The 17,082-nt window shown below is 36.3% G+C and overlaps 1 protein-coding gene across 3 annotated transcripts in view; it reads right to left on the reverse strand.

Moving 5' to 3' along the window:
• ANKZF1 (ankyrin repeat and zinc finger peptidyl tRNA hydrolase 1) overlaps positions 1 to 17,082 on the reverse strand; it is an 85,096-nt gene that overhangs the window by 52,000 nt on the left and 16,014 nt on the right. For all 3 annotated transcript variants that reach the window (XM_053698200.1, XM_053698202.1, XM_053698201.1), the window contains exons 3-11: positions 8,835 to 8,932; positions 7,445 to 7,547; positions 5,314 to 5,507; positions 4,650 to 4,765; positions 4,183 to 4,336; positions 3,627 to 3,846; positions 3,361 to 3,456; positions 2,272 to 2,433; positions 991 to 1,113 (exon numbers count right to left, since the gene is read on the reverse strand). In XM_053698200.1, the coding sequence (XP_053554175.1) occupies positions 991 to 1,113; positions 2,272 to 2,433; positions 3,361 to 3,456; positions 3,627 to 3,846; positions 4,183 to 4,336; positions 4,650 to 4,765; positions 5,314 to 5,507; positions 7,445 to 7,547; positions 8,835 to 8,932 (1,266 nt within the window). The remainder of the gene's footprint in view (positions 1 to 990; positions 1,114 to 2,271; positions 2,434 to 3,360; positions 3,457 to 3,626; positions 3,847 to 4,182; positions 4,337 to 4,649; positions 4,766 to 5,313; positions 5,508 to 7,444; positions 7,548 to 8,834; positions 8,933 to 17,082) is intronic.

Consider the following 17,082-nt stretch of genomic DNA (forward strand, 5'->3'; position numbering starts at 1 on the left):
TGTTGATTATGCAAATCTATTGTATTGACTGGTACTTTAAGCCAGCACAGAATGCACTATCCTAACTTTGGTCTCAGCAGAGGTACGAACATCCAATTTAAAAGTACTTATAGGGACAGTCTACTCCAGAAGTTGTATTTTTAAAAAGATAGATAATCCGTTTATTACACATTCCCCAGTTTTGCATAACCAACACGCTTATTTAAATATACTTTTTACCTCTATGATTACCTTGTAGCTAAGCCTCTACAGACTGTCCCCTTATTCTAGTTCTTTTAGCAGACTTGCATTTTAGCCAATCAGTGCTGATTAATAAATAATTACAAGGGAGTGAGCACAATAATATCTATATGGCACATATGAACCAGCGCTGTCTAGCTGTGAAAAACTGTCAAAATGCATATACGTATATACTGTGTGCTTTTGCACATGCTCAGTAGGAGCTGAATACTCAGAAATTGTGCACGTTTTGATAATAGAAGTTGTTGGTTTTTTTTAAATTGCATGCTCTCTTTCTGAATCATGAAACTTTAATGTTGACTTTATAAAAATTTACCAACTAGCAAGTGGTCAATGTTACGAGCCAGAGAATCTATTTTCCGCATGCAGGGTGAGCAGGGCAGCCCCTACAGTTATCGTTGCACAAGAATTTAATTGTGCAGCCTTACACCCTGCTCTTGCACAACCAATTGTGCAAAAAGCTGTGCTTGTCAATCATCTTGGACATATCTGTCTAGGATGTTTAACATCTGCCACTTCTGAGGTGGTAGAGAGGGTAGGAAGTAGTGGTTATAAGGGCATGAGCAAACAAGCGCTTTAAGGGCTACAAAGCTGCACCCAGAGCTTATTTAATGGAGCCTATATAATACTATGCTGTTAACGTGTACTCAAGCAAAAATATAGAAATTTACTTTAAATTAAAAAAAATTTGTAAAACTGAATACAAGATATCCCTATGCAGGGAACAATGTGAATAAGGTTAAGTCTCACCTTCCCCCGAGGACACTGAAGGATGTTCAGAAGTTTCTAGTTCCAATTCCTCATTTACATGTTGGTCAGAAATAACTTTACAACTAGTTTGCACTTCTAATGTGGCCTGATCAGGAGCAGATTCTAGAAAGGAACAGATTTGCAATTATAGTTCACATTCCTCTAGAAGTACTGCATATAATAGGGAGTCATCTAACAAATGTTCTCAGTAATCAAAAAGGTGCAAATGCTATAGCCATAGTGCCCATGCTATTATCCTTTATAAAAGTTCCTTCATTAGGGCTTAATACCTTGGGGGAGCACACGTATAGTAGGCCACAAGCATTTGGGAGCATGCTGGCTCAGGTACTACAGTCTGAAGAGAAAAAGCACAAATTGGGCCTTCCTGAAGGCTGCAGAAGTACTGTCATTTTCTTTTAAAATAAGAATGAAAATATATGCGGTCCCTCCTAGGGAGTTTGAAGTGAACAATTAAAAACATTGCAAGTCCCATTAAATTCTAATTCCTAAAACATTTGCATAGCACTACATGATGCATACCATCAATAATTCATAGTATAAGGACAATATTTGTACATTAGCTTAGATGAGTTTGTATTTAAGCTCCTTTGGCTGGCAATGCCATTATGTATATGCCATAGCATCTGGCAATCTCTGTTCTGATTAACCCCTTAATGATCACAACGTAGCCTGTACATCGCTGTTTTTTAAGGTTTTGTTGACCCATAATAGTGTGTGTAATAGTGTGGGTCTCGCCGCCAGCAGCATGACCGCTCTATTAAAACCTACCTCCCCTCCTGCAGACATCCTATTATTATGTGGTCTCGCCGCACTTTTAAAAAAGCAAGCCCCATTAAAAGACCAGTGATGTACAGAGTACGTCGCTGGTTATTAAGGGGTTAATTGTGAAACCCACCGCTATGCATTTACATTCAGCTTTTTTAACCCATGAAATACTTGCTTAAAGAGATCCTTTTAATCTGGCCTGTTGGGTGCAAAGTGGCAATGGCAATAGCACTTCTGTTATTATAGCTATTTCAACTTGCCGCTAAAAAACTAATATGATGACTTTGTAACATAAAATGAGTACTGTGACCAATTTTATGTTCGTTGGAAAATAAATAAAAAAAAAAAAAAGTCTGAAGGTAATTTAGCTTCATCCTTGACTCTATAGGCCACAGCTAAATATTTGATTACAGGTGATTTTTCCAATATATCCAATTCTCAACAATGGAGCAATTAGCAAACAAAACTAAACTTATGATTATTGAAAAGTTTTACCTGATCCCAATACGTTTTTACTTTTTTTCTTTTTCTTTGTTCGTTTCCTTTTGGGCTGCATCTCATACTCTCTTAGGTCGAGTGTAGATAGTGTCAACTCTTCAGTTGTTAATTCTTCTGGTACAGAATCCTCATTCTCCTCTTCAGAAAAATTAGTACTGTCTAAGAGACAGAAACAATCAGCAAGAGTATAGTACATTGTGTATACACTCACATTACAGATAATTAGCCATAGCTTTCACTGGAGTGTAAATGCCCTAAACCTTATTCTCTATGCAGCAAATATAAATCTTTAATATGTTGATAAGGTTTAACTAAACAGCTGACTACATGACTTCTTTATATTGTGCTTCAAATCCCCACTATGATTAATGCTACCTATAGAAGCACTGCACTGAACAATGCTATGCAAAAGATTAGGCGCTATAAAGCTATTTTTATATCTAAATCCTTTGCTCCAGTGGACAACAATTGAGATGTTCTGTAGGAAAATGTGCCTATGAACAATACAGTTATCTACTGTGTATCACTATACCATAGTGTAGGAGCAGTTAGCATTGCACCCAAAGACATGTGTTACAATTAATTCCCTAAGAGGCAAGAAGAGACAAGTTTTAAAATGCATGAGGTAACTGGTTAACCTCTTTCCTCTATTTTTTTTTTCTTGGTTGAAATATATATTTGATCATCTGTACTAAATTAAGGAACCACGCCTGTAACCTGGATACGTTACCAAATTAAATTACATAAGATTACAGGAATTGAATACCTTTTTCTAAGAGGAAAATTATTTGAATCTAGGGAATCTTACTAAAGCTTTAGAAAATTTTAAAAGGCACAGTAAAGTCAAAATTAAACCGATTGGATAGAATATGACATTTTTTCTTAGTTCTCTTGGTATCCTTTGTTAAAAGGGTAATCATAGACGAGCTCAGGAGTGTGCATGTGTCTTTAGTCATGTGCTGCCATAGATTGCTACGTTCACACTCCTGAGCTCCTATTAGCCTCCCTAGACTTGCGTAAAAAGACATGCTCTATGTGAAAAATGAAAGTTCAATTTAGTCACAATGGCATAGGAAACGTTCTTACCTTCTATTTCATCACAGGGTTCTTTTTTAACAGTTCTTTTTGGTTTGGCTGGTCTCATTCGACCTCCTATAACTTGTGATAGTGGCACATCTTTTTCTGTTGTAAAAATATATATACGATTTTCTTTAAAATCAGATACAATGAGAAGCATGACTGCCAAATATTATATGGAACAATATAAATTAAAAAATGCAAAAGACATCTGCATTTAAATATTAATTAATGAATACTTAGAGAAAGCCATAACACCTGCCCCCAGACCTCACCATACACCTGTAGTGTGAAGAGTTTTGTATGCACACGTTGCACCTCTCTAAATGTTGCTCTTCGAGTAATAAAGGGGATTCCATGGACCCTAGAATCATTCTTTGAAATAGGGGAGTTGCGCCCAAGAAAGAGAGTCCGATCAGAACGAGGAGCCCTCAGGAAAATCCCCCACGCCTCATTTATATGCTCTGCCCAACTTTGCAATAACTGATTGATGTCCTGTCAAGATTAGGAATGCGTGTTACACACGGAAGTCATTATTTGAGTAGTAAGATAAGGCTATGTTCTAAACCACCAACTAGTAAAATTCTGTTGATTTGAGAAGACATTTACTATTATCAAACACTTCTTAAATTTGATTACAAAACAAACCCCACAACAACAAAAAACACATCTCCTGCAATATCCTCATCATTGTAATGTAATTGTTTTTCACTTAGATATAAATGAAGAGTATATCTTGATGTCTTTGCGATTTGGACACAAGGTAAAATATCATGTTGGTGTGACAGCTGGGTTGCCATTTCTGTGCTGAAAATATTTATTCTAACTCACCATGATCAGTGCAGCTTGGTTATATCGTCTTAAAGCAGCCCCAGCTGACTTTGGCATATGACTACGGTTTTGAGCATCATGTACTGACTGTGAAGTTCCTCTTTTAGCTCGAACAGTGTATCTATGGAAGGTCTTATGCATCAGCACCTCTTTCCTGTAAAATATGAAAACAATGCATACATGAATTATGAATATAAGGTATACAATAGAATTATAAAAGTATGCAATTACACATTTGTTCATTTATAAAGATTTAAAAATCAAATTTCCTATAATTCAGTTGAAAACAATTCTTGACAAATTTATTTAAAAGAGACCCAAAGGAAAAATAATAGTTCTGCTTCACATGCGCCTTACAAGTAGTGCACAGAAATGTTATAATATTCTTTTTCACCACTTTGCTGTACTATTCCACGTGACCCTTTAACTAGACTGCTCTCTGACAGCATATCTTAAATTATCCTCACCCTCTGAAGACAGCTCCAGCAAAATGCCCCCCACCAGCCATAAGAATGATTGTGATTGGCTGCTCCTGCATGGTATTTATGCATTTTAAAAGGTGCTCTGGTTTTATATCTGTGTTCTGTAACAGAAGAAATAAATCACACTTTGTTCAGGAGTAGAAACATCACTCACAATGACTACAAAATTCACAGTACAAAGCCTGAAGCAAGGGGCTACAGTACATTCACCTTCTTTGGGCTGGGGATATACTCCTGACTCTTTTTATTCCATGAAATTGTCCCCTCCCTCCTTTTACCCCTTCAAATTTGCTGCAGCATCAGTAATCAACAGGCTTTACATATTACATGATGTTGCTGCTTCCCTGTACATGATTTGGGCCATAATCATGTATTGTACATTCTGTACAGTTAACATTGGCCTTGTAAACCAGTTACAGCCATATCACCAGGCTTAATGAAGGGAGTGGAAATGTGTTAATTTCAAAAGATATGTATTCATATTTATTCAATTATTAAATTCATTCTAATGGTGAAGTATATTACACATACACTATACAAAGATGAGTAGCGTGTTCTTCTTTTTAGTCTAACTAGAATATGCAATTCTTATCATCCCTAACCTCTAATATTAAGCAGGGCTTGCCCGGTTATATTTGTAAGTGCTCACCTTAGATTCTGCTAACACACAGCGATACACAGATAGCAGATACCCCTGGTTGTTTCTGAAAAGTACTCGTTGTGAGCGAATCGACTGATCAGAAATAGGTATGGAAGCCAAGTCAGCACTAGACAAATTAGAAGAGTCTAATTCTCCATCATCAGAGCTCTCTGAATCAGAGCCAGATATGCTAGAAAGATCTCCTAAATGAAAGATGAAAAAACAGTTGCAATTTCTCAGGTTTTTCTTAATGGTTTCAAGGGAAGAATCAGCAAGCTAAGGGCCCTATGATCTGTGGTCAGATCAGATAACCTAAATGATCCTCCAGCACTGCAAAATCTCAAAAGATTCTAGAAAGGTAAATTTTTCTACACTTCTCTAAGGGATGTTCCCTGCTTTTCTTTATGTGAAGGAGAGACAAGTTGAGCTGCAATATAGCACTGCATGACATGATAATTTTGTTACAATTACACTTTGTGCTTTGTATTTTATATTACTTTGCACTTCAGATTTTGTCCTTTAAGTTTTATTACATTTAAGCTTTTCACTTTCTATTTTGTAGTTACAGCAGTGTATTTTGCCGTTTACAGCAGTGTATTTAGTAGAGCTGCAACAACTAATCGATATAATCGATTATGAAAAGTTGTCAACAAATATCATAATCGATTAGTTGGTTTGTAATTAGTTGGTCTGTGCACAGCACCAGCTGCTTCACTCCAATGAGCTCCTGCACATGGTATTGTGTTTTATGGTTATGCCTTTAGCCTAAAGGATGTGTACAGACTATTTTTTTACTTTTCTGAGTAATGAAAGTTTAAAATTGACTTGAGTGTCCCTTTAAGTTTACAACTACTCCTAGTTTATGTACAACCTAGAAATAATATGAGTCATCATTTTCATTGTTAATTTTAGATCAGGTGATTTGGGACTATGCTTTACATGATATAGTGCGGAGCTTGTTATTTTCACCTAGCCCTAGATTGATGGGAGTTATTATTTTAATTGATGTGCACTATTATCTGTTTGCACAATTATTAGCACATCTCTTGCTATTGCTGATTATATGTACTGTATAGATAATTGTGCTAGGCTTTTTTTTTGTTTTTTGTTTTAAATTTTTAATCAATTGTAATATGTACCACAGTCAACCTCTAAGTATATATCTGCTATTTTAGAGCGAACAATATATTTTTCCCTAACCTTATAGCTGGTTATTTACCATTGCATATAGATTTTTAACATATTTTTTATGTTTGAATAAAGGCTAGGTTTACTTATAAGTGGCAACTTGCATTGGTGGAGAGTTAAAAAAGATAAATATCCCACCTTGGTGAAATGGGAAAACCTTACTTATGCATCTCAGGCAACTCACCATCTGAGCGCCTCTTCTCTTTTGCAGGCAAAATAGCTTGGATTTTTTTGTAAATATAGGGGGAAAAAATATATTTTTTCCTTTTTGTCCGATTAGTCGAAAAAATAAATTGGCAGATTAATGGATTATAAAAAAATAATAATTAGTTGCAGTCCTAGTTTTTAGGATTGTGATTTAACAAATTCTGATTATGCTTTGAAAGTTTCCGTATCAATTTAACAAATTAAGATCATACTCAGTATATTTCTGTGTATCTCACAAATTAAGTTATATTTTTTATTTGCTCTATGTAATATAAAACGTAGGCGGAACAGGGGTGTTCCCAGCGTGCCTCTGCATCTCTCTCACAATTCACATGATATGCTCTAAACATTAAAGTTTGCTCAAAATGTAAAATACACTTATTTAACTGACAAAAAGGGTAATGTATACTAGCAAATGCAAGTTAAAATGTAGTGAAAATATTTCAGTTTAATTTGTATTTGCTGCAAACTGAGACTTTATATCAGTATCAGGTGCATTCCTGTTAACTTCACTCTCCTCTGAGATTCTGTATCCCAGAGAGCTTCATTACTTCTATGGGAGGAAGCTCACATCTCTCTGGGACTATAATTTCTCTTAAAGCTAGATAATCTTTAATCATTGGACCTTAAGAGTGATTTTATATGCTCTCTTAAAATGTTTGATCCTAAGAATTTTACACTTGAATTTGTGACATACTTCAAATGATGCTTACAAAATGAAACTATATTATTTGCATTTTATCACCTGAATTTGTTTTGTCCTGAAAATCTTCTGCACTTAGTAAAGAAGCTCCTTTAATCCTGCGCTTTAAGTTAAACCGATGCCAGTCTAAAGTGTAATGCTCCTTCTGAAATAGAAACCAAAAAAAAAAAAAAAAAGGTTATGGGATGTGTGTGTATATTATATAGATTTTTTTTTTTTTAAATTATATAACAGTCTGTAAACAGCCCACTCTCACCCACAAAGTTTAAGAGACCAGGGTGAAATAAAAAATAGTAATATCCTGCAAAGATGATCCAGAGAGTGCTATCATCTTTGAAGGATAGATATATATATAAAAAAAAAAAAAAAAAAAAAGCCCAAAGAGTAATTTTAGCGTAAATCATTTTACAGATAATGCAGGTGTGACACATAAGATGGTATTTAATTTATTAAAAAAGTTGTGGAAATGTGTATTTCATGTAACAGGCTCAATGTCTTGGTATTTAGCTTATTAAAATGGCTGATGGGGACGTGCATCTGAGGTCGGATTTGTTTTTAATTATTAAAAGGAATTGGCTAAAAAGTTAAAAAAAAAAAAAAAAAAAAGTTAAAATTAGCTTAGCAGTTATTTTTGTGAATATATATATATATATATATATATATATATATATATATATATATATATATATATATATATATATATATATATATATATATATATATATATATATATATATATACACATATATATATATATACATACATACATATATATATATACACATATACACACACACACACAAATATACACACACCAGTATCAATCTTAGTGCACTCACTGTTACTTTAAACATCTGCCAGGGTGCTGCGTGAGAAACATGTAGCAATAACAATCAACCCCATAGAAAGGAAGAAGGAACGCTTCACTCTCCGGTCTGTTCACAAGAAGGATTTATTACATCTTCATATATCAATAACACAACCCAAACGTTTCGATACCGGTTGGTATCTTGTTCACTGGGTGCTGCAAAATGGTTGTGTCCCAAAAAATGGTTGTGTCCCAAAGCCGTTTTGGGACACAACCATTTTGCAGCACCCAGTGAACAAGATACCAACCGGTATCGAAACGTTTGGGATGTGTTATTGATATATGAAGATGTAATAAAGCCTTCTTGTGAACAGACCGGAGAGTGAAGCGTTCCTTCTTCCTTTCTATGGGGTTGATTGTTATTGATATAGATAGATACACACACATACATACACACATACATATAATGTAATAGGGTATATTTTTTTCCCCTTTTTTGGTAATAATTATTCTTTTTGACTTACTTCTAAAACATGTTCCACCCTTTACTATTCATCCCCTAAAACTTTATTATTGATCCATTCTGAGAGCTCAACCCTTTATCTGAATTACCCTAGAACTTACCTGATCTTCTCTGCTGTCAAATATGCACTGGCAAGAGGAGCAGCGCATGCAGTCTGAAACCTCCAAGATACTGACATCTCTATTATTTTCAGGTTCCTCTAAATGAAGAAGGGCAGATCTTGTAAGTCATGAATTTCTAGTAATAGATCTCTTTTGTGAGGTATTAAAAAGATTGATACTCATCTGAAGCCAAAACCTTATCTGCATTAACAATAATTAATAGATCTGTAAACTGACAGAGATAAAGTAGTTTCTTTTAGCAAACGCCCTGTACAATTTGTTTTACCACTTATAGGGTGCCCTCGTTTTACAACTGTTTGTTCTACCCTGACGCACAATAAAAATCTATTACATCACTGACAGCATACACCCAAAAGTGGGAAAGTAGAAAATTATATATAGTACTTCATGAAAGGATAAAATACCAGTGCTACATACATATTTCAAACTTTGGAACAGACAATTTTTGAGGAGAGAAATTGAAGAGACTGCAACTAAAGGGACATAATTTCAACATTTTGATGATCAAAAACTGCTGACATTGAGAGAAAGCATGCAAAGAATAACAACTCTTCTTTTATATTTTATCACCCAAATGATTTTTTATAATAATAGTATGCATGCTGCAACTTTAGATGTTATATTATTTATGTCAGTTTTGAGAGGTGCCTGAAACACAATTGCATTAATTAAAGGGACACTGAACCCACATTTTTTCTATTGTGATTCAGATAGAGCATGAAATTTTAAGCAACTTTCCAATTTACTCCTATTATCAAATTTTCTTCATTCTCTTGGTATCTTTATTTGAAATGCAAGAATGTAAGTTTAGATGCCAGCCCATTTTTGGTGAACAACCTGGGTTGTTCTTGCTGATTGGTGGATACATTCATCCACCAATAAAAAAGTGCTGTCCAGCGTTCTGAACCAAACAAAAAGCCTAGATGCCTTCTCTTGCTATCTTTATTTGAAAAAGAACGAAGAAAGTTTGATAATAGGAGTAAATTAGAAAGCTGCTTAAAATTGCATGCTCTATCTGAATCATGAAAGAAAAAAATTGGGTTCAGTGTCCTTTTAAGGGCCACATTACAAATGGAGCGCTAAATATCGCTTTAGCAAAAGCGATATTAGTACTCCACTAAGTAATACCAGCGCATGCTAATGTGCGCTGGTATTACAAGTTGAGCGCAATGTGAATGCAAGCTTGCGTTCGCATTGCTAGGAAGCATTGCGCTCAAGAGACTACACTTCCCATAGGCTCCAATGGAAGCCTCGTTCTCATGCCATGATAACCTAGCACAGCGAAGGAGGTAAGTAGCACAGCGATGGCCAGCAATTTTAAAATGTATATGATTACATACATATATATTTATGTATTAATATGTGTATATACACATAAATATACAGTATTGTGGAAAAGTCTTAGGCCACCATTAGATTTGTTGTTTTAGCAATGGTATAATGATCATATATAATTATTTATTTGTCTCTTTAATCGACTACAACCAGAAAATACAGGATGTTTGTATGCAGTATTAAAAAACAAACTAAGTCAGAAAAAACAGCTTCTATAGTCTAAAGTGACAAGTATTTAGTGTAGTGTGACCTCTTACACTTGAGCAACAGCAGGAACCTGGCTCTCGTAAACCTAATGGAATGAATGGAACCCTAATTAATGTCATTGCTAACACCAGTATTTGTCCTACTATTTCATGTCAAAATGACTGCTGTGCTTGAGCATTACATACACATGTGGTATGAGTTTAATCCATTGAAAGCCTGCTAATAAGACCAACTTTCAATCACATCAATCCGTTCAAAATGAAAAAGATCACAGAAATTGACAGACATAAAAAACATAATTTATGTAAGAACTTACCTGATAAATTCATTTCTTTCATATTAGTAAGAGTCCATGAGCTAGTGACGTATGGGATATACATTCCTACCAGGAGGGGCAAAGTTTCCCAAACCTCAAAATGCCTATAAATACACCCCTCACCACACCCACAAATCAGTTTAACGAATAGCCAAGAAGTGGGGTGATAAGAAAAAAGTGTGAAGCATAAATATAAGGAATTGGAATAATTGTGCTTTATACAAAAAAAAAAAAAAAAATCATAACCACCACAAAAAAGGGTGGGCCTCATGGACTCTTGCTAATATGAAAGAAATGAATTTATCAGGTAAGTTCTTACATAAATTATGTTTTCTTTCATGTAATTAGCAAGAGTCCATGAGCTAGTGACGTATGGGATAATGACTACCCAAGATGTGGATCTTCCACGCAAGAGTCACTAGAGAGGGAGGGATAAAATAAAGACAGCCAATTCCGCTGAAAAATTTCCATACCCAAAAATAAAGTTTAAATCTCATAAAGAAAAAAACTGAAAATAAGAAGATTCAAACTGAAACAGCTGCCTGAAGTACTTTTCTACCAAAGACAGCTTCAGAAGAAGAAAACACATCAAAATGGTAGAATTTAGTAAAAGTATGCAAAGAAGACCAAGTTGCTGCTTTGCAAATCTGATCAACCGAAGCATCATTCCTAAACGCCCAGGAAGTAGAAACTGACCTAGTAGAATGAGCTGTAATCCTTTGAGGCGGAGTTTTACCCGACTCGACATAAGCATGAAGAATTAAAGATTTCAACCAAGATGCCAAAGAAATGGCAGAGGCCTTCTGACCTTTCCTAGAACCGGAAAAGATAATAAATAGACTAGAAGTCTTTCGGAAATTCTAAGTAGCTTCAACATAATATTTCAAAGCTCTAACTACATCCAAAGAATGCAATGATTTCTCCTTAGAATTCCTAGGATTAGGACATAATGAAGGAACCACAATTTCTCTACTAATGTTGTTAGAATTCACAACCTTAGGTAAAAATTTAAAAGAAGTTCGCAACACCGCCTTATCCTGGTGAAAAATCAGAAAAGGAGACTCACAAGAAAGAGCAGATAATTCAGAAACTCTTCTGGCAGAAGAGATGGCCAAAAGGAACAAAACTTTCCAAGAAAGTAATTTAATGTCCAATGAATGCATAGGTTCAAACGGAGGAGCTTGAAGAGCCCCCAGAACCAAATTCAAACTCCAAGGAGGAGAAATTGACTTAATGACAGGTTTTATACGAACCAAAGCCTGTACAAAACAATGAATATCAGGAAGAATAGCAATCTTTCTGTGAAAAAGAACAGAAAGAGCAGAGATTTGTCCTTTCAAGGAACTTGCAGACAAACCTTATCCAAACCATCCTGAAGAAACTGCAAAATTCTCGGAATTCTAAAAGAATGCCAGGAAAAATGATGAGAAAGACACCAAGAAATGTAAGTCTTCCAGACTCTATAATATATCTCCCTAGATACAGATTTACGAGCCTGTAACATAGTATTAATCACAGAGTCAGAGAAACCTCTTTGACTAAGAATCAAGTGTTCAATCTCCATACCTTTACATTTAAGGATTTGAGATCCTGATGGAAAAAAGGACCTTGCGACAGAAGGTCTGGTCTTAACGGAAGAGTCCACGGTTGGCAAGAGGCCATCTGGACAAGATCCGCATACCAAAACCTGTGAGGCCATGCTGGAGCTACCAGCAGAACAAACGAGCATTCCTTCAGAATCTTGGAGATTACTCTTGGAAGAAGAACTAGAGGCGGAAAGATATAGGCAGGATGATACTTCCAAGGAAGTGATAATGCATCCACTACTTCCGCTTGAGGATCCCTGGATCTGGACAGATACCTGGGAAGTTTCTTGTTTAGATGAGAGGCCATCAGATCTATTTCTGGAAGTCCCCACATTTGAACAATCTGAAGAAATATCTCTGGGTGAAGAGACCATTCGCCCGGATGTAACGTTTGGCGACTGAGATAATCCGCTTCCCAATTGTCTATACCTGGGATATGAACCACAGAAACTAGACAGGAGCTGGATTCCGCCCAAACCAGAATTCGAGATACTTCTTTCATAGCCAGAGGACTGTGAGTCCCTCCTTGATGATTGATGTATGCCACAGTTGTGACATTGTCTGTCTGAAAACAAATGAACGATTCTCTCTTTAGAAGAGGCCAAGACTGAAGAGCTCTGAAAATTGCACAGAGTTCCAAAATATTGATCGGTAATCTCACCTCCTGAGATTCCCAAACCCCTTGTGCTGTCAGAGACCCCCACACAGCTCCCCAACCTGTAAGACTTGCATCTGTTGAAATTACAGTCCAGGTCGGAAGAACAAAAGAAGCCCCCTGAACTAAACGATGGTGATCTGTCCACCACGTCAGAGAGTGTCGTACAATCGGTTTTAAAGATATTAACTGAGATATCTTTGTGTAATCCCTGCACCACTGGTTCAGCATACAGAGCTGAAGAGGTCGCATGTGAAAACGAGCAAAGGGGATCGCGTCCGATGCAGCAGTCATAAGACCTAGAATTTCCATGCATAAGGCTACCGAAGGGAATGATTGTGACTGAAAATCAATTTTAGACGTCTCTTGTCTGTCAAAGATAGAGTCATGGACACTGAATCTATCTGGAAACCTAAAAAGGTTACCCTTGTCTGAGGAATCAATTAACTTTTTGGTAAATTGATCCTCCAACCATGATCTTGAAGAAACAACACAAGTCGATTCGTATGAGATTCTGCTAAATGTGAAGACTGAGCAAGTACCAAGATATCGTCCAAATAAGGAAATACCACAATACCCTGTTCTGTGATTACAGACAGAAGGGCACCGAGAACCTTTGAAAAAATTCTTGGAGCTGTTGCTAGGCCAAACGGCAGGGCCACAAACTGGTAATGTTTGTCTAGGAAAGAGAATCTCAGAAACTGATAGTGATCTGGATGAATCGGAATATGCAGATATGCATCCTGTAAATCTATTGTAGACATATAATGCCCTTGCTGAACAAAAGGCAGGATAGTCCTTACAGTTACCATTTTGAATGTTGGTATCCTTACATAACGATTCAATATTTTTAGATCCAGAACTGGTCTGAAGGAATTCTCCTTCTTTGGTACAATGAAGAGATTTTAATAAAACCCCAGCCCCTGTTCCAGAATTGGAACTGGCATAATTACTCCAGCCAACTCTAGATCTGAAACACATTTCAGAAATGCTTGAGCCTTCGCTGGGATTACTGGGACACGGTAAAGAAAAAATCTCTTTGCAGGAGGCCTTATCTTGAAGCCAATTCTGTACCCTTCTGAAACAATGTTCTGAATCCAAAGATTGTGAACGGAATTGATCCAAATGTCTTTGAAAAAACGTAATCTGCCCCCAACCAGCTGAGCTGGAATGAGGGCCGCACCTTCATGTGGACTTAGGAGCTGGCTTTGATTTTCTAAAAGGCTTGGATTTATTCCAGACTGGAGATGGTTTCCAAACTGATACCGCTCCTGAGGATGAAGGATCAGGCTTTTGTTCCTTGTTGTGACGAAAGGAACGAAAACGATTATTAGACCTAAATTTACCTTTAGATTTTTTATCCTGTGGTAAAAAAGTTCCTTTCCCTCCAGTAACAGTTGAGATAATAGAATCCAACTGAGAACCAAATAATTTATTACCCTGGAAAGAAAGGGAAAGCAGAGTAGACTTAGAAGACATATCAGCATTCCAAGTTTTAAGCCATAAAGCTCTTCTAGCTAAAATAGCTAGAGACATATACCTGACATCAACTCTAATGATATCAAAGATGGCATCACAAATAAAATTATTAGCATGTTGAAGAAGAATAATAATGCTATGAGAATTATGATCTGTTACTTGTTGCGCTAAAGCTTCTAACCAAAAAGTTGAAGCTGCAGCAACATCCGCTAAAGATATAGCAGGTCTAAGAAGATTACCTGAACACAAGTAAGCTTTTCTTAGAAAGGATTCAATTTTCCTATCTAAAGGATCCTTAAACGAAGTACCATCTGCCGTAGGAATAGTAGTACGCTTAGCAAGAGTAGAGATAGCCCCATCAATCTTAGGGATTTTGTCCCAAAACTCTAATCTGTCAGATGGCACAGGATATAATTGCTTAAAACGTTTAGAAGGAGTAAATGAATTACCCAAATTATTCCATTCCCTGGAAATTACTTCAGAAATAGCACCAGGGACAGGAAAAACATCTGGAATAACTACAGGAGATTTAAAAACCTTATCTAAACGTTTAGATTTAGTATCAAGAGGACCAGAATCCTCAATTTCTAATGCAATTAGGACTTCTTTAAGTAAAGAACGAATAAATTCCATTTTAAATAAATATGAAGATTTATCAGCATCAACCTCTGAGACAGAATCCTCTGAACCAGAAGAACCATTATCAGAATGATGATGGTCATTTAAAAATTCATCTGAAAAATGAGAAGTTTTAAAAGACTTTTTACGTTTACTAGAAGGAGGAATAACAGACATAGCCTTCTTAATGGATTTAGAAACAAAATCTCTTATGTTATCAGGAACACTCTGAGTATTAGATGTTGATGGAACAGCAACAGGTAATGTAACAGTACTAAAGGAAATATTATCTGCATTAACAAGTTTGTCATGACAATCAGTACAAACAACAGCTGGAGGAACAGATACCATAAGTTTACAGCAGATACACTTAGCTTTGGTAGCTCCAGCACCAGGCAGCGATTTTCCAGAAGTATCTTCTGACTCAGTTTCAACATGGGACATCTTGCAATATGTAATAGAAAAAACAACATATAAAGCAAAATTGATCAAATTCCTTAAATGACAGTTTCAGGAATGGGAAAAAATGCCAGTGAACAAGCTTCTAGCAACCAGAAGCAATAAATAATGAGACTTAAATAATGTGGAGACAATAGTGACGCCCATATTTTTTTAGCGCCAAAAAAGACGCTCACATTATTTGCGCCTAAATGCTTTTGGCGCCAAAAATGACGCCACATCCGGAACGCCGACACTTTTGGCGCAAAAAACGTCAAAAATGACGCAACTTCCGGCGACACGTATGACGGCGGAAACAGAAAAAAAAAATTTGCGCCAAAAAAGTCCGCGCCAAGAATGACGCAATAAAATGAAGCATTTTCAGCCCCCGCGAGCCTAACAGCCCACAGGGAAAAAGTCAAATTTTAAGGTAAGAAAAAATTGATTTATTCATATGCATTATCCCAAATATGAAACTGACTGTCTGAAATAAGGAACGTTGAACATCCTGAGTCAAGGCAAATAAATCTTTGAATACATATATTTAGAACTTTATAAAAAGTGCCCAACCATAGCTTAGAGTGTCACAGAAAATAAGACTTACTTACCCCAGGACACTCATCTACATAGAGAACCTATGAAATAGACCCCGTAGAAGGAGATCATTGAATTCAAATAGGCAATACTCTCCTCACATCCCTCTGACATTCACTGCACGCTGAGAGGAAAACCGGGCTCCAACCTGCTGCGGAGCGCATATCAACGTAGAATCTAGCACAAACTTACTTCACCACCTCCATAGGAGGCAAAGTTTGTAAAACTGATTTGTGGGTGTGGTGAGGGGTGTATTTATAGGCATTTTGAGGTTTGGGAAACTTTGCCCCTCCTGGTAGGAATGTATATCCCATACGTCACTAGCTCATGGACTCTTGCTAATTACATGAAAGAAACATACTTTTGCATCAGCAAGGCCACACTCAAAGGGAAATCAGCAAACAAACTGGATATTCAAGATGTGGTATTCAAGTTGTTTAAAGGACAAAAAAAAAAAAAATAGTGTACTGGAAGGCCAAGAAAACTTTTAAAATCTGATGAGAGTTTCTTCTTTGAGACCGGAAAAAGTCCAGCAAGGACCTGGCTCAGCATCTGGCAGCTTCAAGTTGACCCTTCTACAGGCCGAAGAAGCTTGTTTAGGAATGGTCTTTGTGGAAGGGTAGCAGCCAAGAAACCACTTTTTCAGGAAGCGGAACAGTGTGAAAAGGCTAAGTTATGCTAAAGCTCACAAAGATTAGAATAAAGATTAGTGGAGAAGAGTATTAAAGAATGACATATAAAATATAAAATATATTCATCGCACTTAAAGGGATAGTAAACCCCAAAATTTTCTTTTATGATTCAGATAGAAGATACAATTTTAAACAACTTTCCAATTTAATTCTATTATCAAATTTTCTTCATTCTCTTGTTATCCATTGCTGAAAAGACAGCATTGCACTACTGACAGGAAGCTGAAAATATCTATTTAGTCAATCACAAGAGACAAAATGTGTGCAGGCACCAATTAGCAGCAGCTCCCACTAGTGTAGGATATGT

This window comes from Bombina bombina, chromosome 1 (assembly GCF_027579735.1).
Source record: "Bombina bombina isolate aBomBom1 chromosome 1, aBomBom1.pri, whole genome shotgun sequence".
Taxonomy (NCBI): Eukaryota; Metazoa; Chordata; class Amphibia; order Anura; family Bombinatoridae; genus Bombina; species Bombina bombina.